This window comes from Miniopterus schreibersii (assembly GCF_964146895.1).
Source record: "Miniopterus schreibersii genome assembly, chromosome: 1".
NCBI lineage: Eukaryota > Metazoa > Chordata > Mammalia > Chiroptera > Miniopteridae > Miniopterus > Miniopterus schreibersii.
Window position 1 is genome coordinate 170674534 of NC_138101.1, and position 7062 is coordinate 170681595.

Below are 7062 nucleotides of genomic sequence, written 5' to 3' on the forward strand. Positions count from 1 at the left end.
CAGAGACTGATTCCACTAATTTGAGCCAAAAAAATTTTTTTGCTGACAATTTGTTATTCCTACATGCAGCAGTTAAGAAGACTTATAACTGAAGTGAATAATCTTTAAGAATTTCTAAATGGTCAGTGGCTGGGTATCTTTTGTATGATAGTTTTCGAGTCTAATGTAGTTGTTTTGATTTCACAGTGTCTCATGCAGGAGCCTCCATGTCATCTGCTTCGTCAGACACTGGAATGAGTCCCTCGTCATCATCTCCCCCACAAAATGTACTTGCTGTAGAATGCAGGTGATACTCATTTTTCTCTGCCTTCCCAGCAGTTTGCTGCCATGGACATAAATCCCCAAACCGTGAAATACAACCACAGAAAGCACTCAACTGGTTTGACATTGCTAAGTATATCCGGTCAACTCTTCCAGGCTGGATTATATTTCTTCCCTTCTTTTCTTTTTTCTGTTGCAAAAAATAAGCTGATTAATAACTGAAAGTTAGGCAGCCTGACATATTTGTCATAATTTTTCCTCAATTTTTTTTCATTTTTTTTGCAAAGATAGAAAAAGGGCACTTAGCAAATATGAATTTGTATAATAAAGCTTTCAGGTGTTAAATCATAGACAGGCAAGTGCACATGATAAACATCAAAACATTATCCAGCTGAATAGTTACTGCTGCACTTTCACTAAGATGTATTGAACACTTGGTGAGTAGGGGGTTTATGTTGTGTGTTTCTGTTTTTTTATTGTTGTCGTTGTTTTTGTTATTTTTTTATTTTTGTGGAAGCACTTGCTATTTAGAACTGCCAAAGTATATGTTCAGCAGTGTGCCCAGGTTTAAAGGTGTAAATGGGACAAAATAAATTGTGAAAGGAAGTGTAGTTAACTGAAAACTACAGTTGTAATAAGTCTTCCACTTTTTATAGTATTTTTGAGCACACAATTATGCAAATATTTTAATGTTTATTAATGTTTACAGTGGAATTGTGAATAAGTTTTCAGTGGACTATCTTATCCCTTGACAAAAATATTTTGTCTTTTTTCTATGTAATTTCAGAGTTTTTATTTTGTTACAAAAAGACAAAAATGAAATATATAACAACAATGAAGTTATTTAACAAGATTTCTAAAGCTGAAAATTTTGTGTAAAATAAGGTATTATCTTGCAACTTGTTAAATATATTTATTCAGACATTGGATGTTGTATTTTTATGTATTTTTTAAAATATTAATAAAATTGAAAAAAAGAAAATTCTAGGTTAATTCACTCTTTGGATGACAATAGCTCTCAGCTGTCCCTTTTACAGGAGGTTGCACCCAACAGTCCTGCCTGCGTTGAAGGGAGTCTGTCTCAGTCCTTCCACCAGTATGAACTATACATGGGCATCTGGATCATTAAAGTACGCCCTCCTCTAGACACTTTGGCAGTCCCAGTATTTACACCTTTTTGAGGATCAAGTTTTTGGTTGCCCTTAAGATACTTTGTCACAGTTTTTATGTTTGCTATACTGCCGAATGAATTATATCTCCCAAAGTTGAGATGCAACAGCCAAGCAATTATGTATGCTATGTCTGTGAATTGTTCCACAGACTGATACATTTTGTAAATAACTTCCAAAATCATGTATTTAAAGCAGTTTTGCCATATACATTATGTAAAAAAGTGATTTTTTAAAATTGGTTTTTAAATTCATGTTTGTACATTGAAAGGGTTTTTTTTTTAAACCTCCTCTTCTGTGTTTAATATGCTGTAGAGTAATAACCTAGATGCTCTAGACTGTATATCAGGATCTGATTTACAAGAACAGAGTCAGAGCCAAACACTAGTGATGGCATAGCATTACTAAAATCATTGTTTCTTAATTTCATTTTACCACATTGTGAACTTGTGATTCAGATTCCTTCCATTTTCCCAGAGAATTAAAAACAAAAAAGTACTCTTGTAAAATGCACTTCTCTGTCTTTTCTTTGCAAAGCAGAAGTATTTCAATGTAAAATAAAAATGAAGCTCAGTGGGCAGTATTAATAAAGGCCATGTTTTAAACATAGGCTTTACATATTTAGTTTTCATTCAAGTGATTGTTGTTTACCTAAGTGCCAGTAACTTACAGTTGGAAAATCAGACTTCACAAAACAAAGCATATTCAATATATTCTTCAGTTTTCACAATAAAATTTCTCTAATACTTAATTATAAAATTGAAAAAAGTGTGTCATTTGAATCCATTTGGAACTAGGAGGCAACCTTAGATTCATACATTAGATATTTTAATGATTTCCTTGAGTAGCAAATCAGTAAAGCTGAGATAACTAGTTATCAGCCTGAATGTTGTCCCTTCTAATTGATATAAATCTGGTAATGAAGTATTGGGACCTTGTTACAGAGAGCAAAATTATATATTCATTGATACTGTTAAAATCCTTTTATTTGGGGGCTAGAAAGGCTTATGAAAGTAAATGAATATTGATTAGGTATTAAGTTCAAATATTGGGCATATTTTGAGTAGCTAAACTTTGGATAGATAGGTCTTGCATGTGACTAAAAAAGTAAAAGTATAAAGACACTTTAATATCTAAAATGGAAGGTGCTATCTATTAAAATCAAGTTATTTGAAGATTATGGAGATTTCTATTTTCGTATTCCATTGTGTACTTTTATATGAAGCTTTGGCATGCCATGAGACAGTGATACAGAGCCCAAGTCCGAAGGCAAAGGTGGTCTGGGAAGGCTTTGCAGAGAAAAGCAACAGTAAAACTGAGCCTGGTCACAATGATGAATTCACTAGGCAGTGGGAGGAGAGAAATTATAGAAAGTAAAGGGCTCCAAGCCACATAACAGAGGAGAAATTGGTGGAATAAGCCAGGACAAGAATAGATATGAGGCCAGGAGCTAGGTCAAGCAGAGTTATTCAAGCATTGCCCAAACCTTGCTCCTGCCAACCTCTGCCTCTTGCTCCTTCTGTTCCCCCCACAACTCTGATCCTTATTTGTCCAGAGCTACCTCATCAGCTACTTTTCCATGAAGCTCTGCTGATTTCTGCACATTCTCAAGAGAGAATATTGCTGTCTTTTATACTCAGATAGCACTTTCAATGTGTATTATTTTCCTTGAAAACTTACCTTGTATTATGTTTACTTATGCATGTGTCTTTCTATCCTACTAGATGTTTAGTTCCTTATGTACTCCTTAGTCACAGTTGTATCCCACAAAGTGCCTGGTCCAGTATCTAACACATAGTAAAAAGGTCCAAAACTATGTTCATTTACATTGAGAAAAATTACTTGTGAATTGCTATTGTTTTCTTTTCTTTTCTTTTCTTTTCTTTTCTTTTCTTCTTTTTTCTTTTCTTTTCTTTCTTTCTTTTTTTTTTTTTTACCAGTGATCCTTATGTACAAAGCCAGACATTTAAAAGTTGTCTTTGGGGTTCTTTTCACAAAGATTTAAATATATACTTCACCAAAGAAAATATGCCGATGGCAAATAAGCATTTATAAACAGTGTTCATCAGGAGAATGAGAAGACAAGCCACAAACTGGAAAAAAATACTTGTAAAAGACATCTGATAAAGAACTACGTTTCAGTCTGTTCAGCCTGATATAACAAAAATACCACAAACTAGAAGGCTTATAAACAAACATTGCTCATAGTTCTGGAAGCTGGGAAGTCCAAGAACAAAGTGTTTGCATGGTCAGGTAAGGGCCTTCTGGAGTGGTAGGGGCTAGGGAGCTCTGTAGGGCCTCTTTTGTAAAAAAAAGGGCACTAATCCCATTTATGAGGGCTCCACCTTCATGACCTAATCATCCCAAAAAAGCCCCACCTCCTAATACCATCATTAGAGATTAAGATTTCAACACAGGAATTGGGGTTGGGGGGACAGACGTTCAGACCATAGCAGATTGTTACCCAAAATATATTAAAAACCCCTCAAAAGTCAATAAGAAATCAATCTGATTTAAAAGTGGGCCAAATACCTTAACAGATACTTCAAGAAAATACACAGATGGCAAGTAAGCATGTGAAAAAATGGTCTACATCATGTCACCAGGAAAATGCAAATTAAGACAGATACCACTACATACCTATTAGAATGCAAAAATTCACAACACTGACACCACCAAATGCTGGTGAGAATGGAACAACAGGAACTCTCTCATTCATTGCTGGTGAAAATGTAAAAATGATAAGCCAATTAGAAATAGTTTATTTTTTTACAAAACTAAACACATTCTAACCATATGATCCAGCAATCAAGATCCTTAGTTTATATATTGAAGTCAGTTGAAAACTTGTATCTACACAAAAACCTGCAACACAGATGGTTACAGCAGCTTTATTCATAATTGCGAAAACTTGGAAGCAACCAAGATGTCTCTTCAGCAGGTGAATGAATAAGCTGGTACATCCAGACAATGGGATATTACTAAGCACTAAGAAAAACTATCAAGTCATGAAAAGACACAAAGGAACTTTAAATACATATTACTAAGTGAAAAGCCAATCTAAAAAGACTACAGACTGCATAATTCTGAGTATGCAACATTCTGGAAAAGGCAAAATTATGGAGTCAGTAAAAAGATCAGGGGTTGAAAGAGTGAGGGATAGATAGACACAGAACAAAGGAAAACTAGTCTGCATAATTTTACAATGATGGATACATGTAATTATACATTTGTCAAAACCATTATATATTTGTACAACATCAAGAGTGAACCCTAATGTAAACTATAGACTGGGTAATAATGATGTGTGAATGTAGGCTCATGTGCATGTATAGGGTCAGGGAGTATACTTTCCACTCAATTTTGTTGTGTGTATAAAACTTCTCTAAAAAGTCTTTTTAAAAAGGTGTTCAATATCATTAGGCATTAGGAAAATATAAGATAAAACCACAGTGAGAATGCACAACATGCCTACTAAAATGCTAAAATTAAGAAGGTTGGCCATACCAAATGTTTGTGATGATATGGAGGAACTGGAACTCTCATACACTGTTGGTGGGAGTGCAAAACGGTATAACCATTCTGGAAAAATGTTTGACAGTTTCTTTTCAAATTAAACATACTACTACCGTATGATCCAGCCATTCACCTTAGGTGTTATTTAAGAGAACAGAAAAGATGTGTCCATATAAGGACTTGTATACAAATGTTTATAACAGCTTTATGATAGCCAAAAACTGGAAACAATCCAAATGTCCATCAACAGATGAATGATTAAACCCATTGTAGCCCGGCTGGGCGTGGCTCAGCAGTTGATCCTCGACCTAGGATCCAGGCTATTGGGGTTTGATTCCCGGTCAGGGCACATGCCCAGGTTGTGGGCTCGATCCCCAGTAGGAGGCATGCAGGAGGCAGCTGATCATCTCATCCATGTTTCTCCCTCTCCCTCTCTCTCTCAAAATCAATTTTTAAAAAATGTTTAAAGGGGGGCGCCTAAGAAAACATTTTGGGATGATGGATATGATTACTATTGATTTTGATGATGGTTTTAGGGATGTATACGTATGTCAAAATTAAAATGTACAACTTATTTGTATATCATTTATACCTCATTAAAGCTGTTTAAAAGAAAGAGCTACTATTGAGCATAGAACTATGCTTTGGGGACAACTGTTAATGCTCTCTCAATTTGGAAAATAATTAAAGCTTTTTAGGAATTCTGGTCACCCAATTAGCAAGAGTGGTGTCTATATTTGAGAAGAAAAACCTATACTTACCATAAAAACTTGCCTTAAAATTTTTCAGTTACTTTCCCACATGATCTCCGTGGCAATTTCAGCTTGAGTAATCTGTTTATTTTTAATTGCTGTAATAATTCACTGACTGTTACATGTCACTGTTTACTTTGTCCCTGAACACCCACCTTGCTGCACAGTTTCCCTGGCCCAGTGCCCCTCCATGTACCATAGGGATTAACTATGACTTTGGTGGAAATGAAGGATGGGAAGGGACAGGAAGGTGACAGAGTGGTTTTATTATAAGAGCAGTCAGCTTAGAAAAAGATTATTTGGAGCCAGGCTAAATCCATGACCAAGATTCTGAACCAAAAACTCCAAACAGTAACAGTGTATTCTGATCCTGTCCTCTATTTTTGTGTTCACAATCAGATTTTGACAACAGCTCAAGTTCCCAACTATAAGGCTGAGTCATCATGGGAAGAAACACAGCACCCAAGAAAACAATTACATCTAATTTACACCTGCTAACTCCCATTGTGAGGGCCTGGGCTGCTGCTCAGCCCCAACGGTGGTCGCAGCAGTGATGAGCACCTTGCTCTGCACACACTAGTGATACTGTTAAATTGTAAGGAGCAGTTGAATAACCTAAGAAAAAAGATAATTTAGTTCCTTAGGTCCATACCTAGCGTATGCCTTCTCTTTAGCTTAGTATAAAACTCAAAACTCCGGTATTGGGGGTAAGCGCTTACCTCCTCCTTTCTGCTGTCCTTTGAGTAAGGCCAATGTTAGGAAGAAAAGCATCTAGGCCAGTCAGTGTCATGAGTCAGAGGTAGGCTTGCTCTGGGACCTTTGGCTGTCAGGCTCAGCCCAGCGAATTAACGGTTTTTTCTAGGCTAAATATTATTGCTTCAAAATGCCTTCCTTTCTGTTATCGAGCTAAGGTGGTTGGGTGCTTTGGACTTGCTGGGTCCTTTCAGGTGCCAACGCAGACCAGGGTGGGGAGCACGGCTCGCGCCCAGGAGCTCACGGGGCAGTGCCGTGTACTAGGAGGAGACCAAAGGTTTGATTCAACTGAAATGTGCCGATGAGGAAACAGAGGCCTAGGAGGGATCCAGCTCCCCCGCTAACCAGACTGCAGGCCTACGGTGTTGGTTGGGCCTGACTGGGTGCCGCAGGCATAGGGGTTGGGGTATGTTGGGTAAATGGGGTTCCGAATTTGGAGAGCAACAGACCGGGGTTCGAACAGAGCTCCGCTCCTGGGCGCGACCGCCCACACGCGTCCTCTGGGACCCTCGGTCTCCTCCTCCGCCCCCTGCAGCCGTGCGAGGCGTGGACGCGCCCTGCGCACGGGGAGCGCCGAGGCCGCGGTGGGCGGCGCGCCGACGCCCCCTGCC

General features: G+C 37.8%; 1 protein-coding gene across 3 annotated transcripts in view; it reads left to right on the forward strand.

Moving 5' to 3' along the window:
* Positions 1–2179, forward strand: part of ARID4A (AT-rich interaction domain 4A) — a 55161-nt gene extending 52982 nt beyond the window's left edge. For all 3 annotated transcript variants that reach the window (XM_081129619.1, XM_081129621.1, XM_081129620.1), the window contains exon 24: positions 187–2179. In XM_081129619.1, coding sequence (XP_080985745.1) covers positions 187–290 — 104 coding nt within the window. In that variant the 3' untranslated portion in view covers positions 291–2179. The remainder of the gene's footprint in view (positions 1–186) is intronic.
* The last annotated feature ends 4883 nt before the right edge of the window (positions 2180–7062 follow it).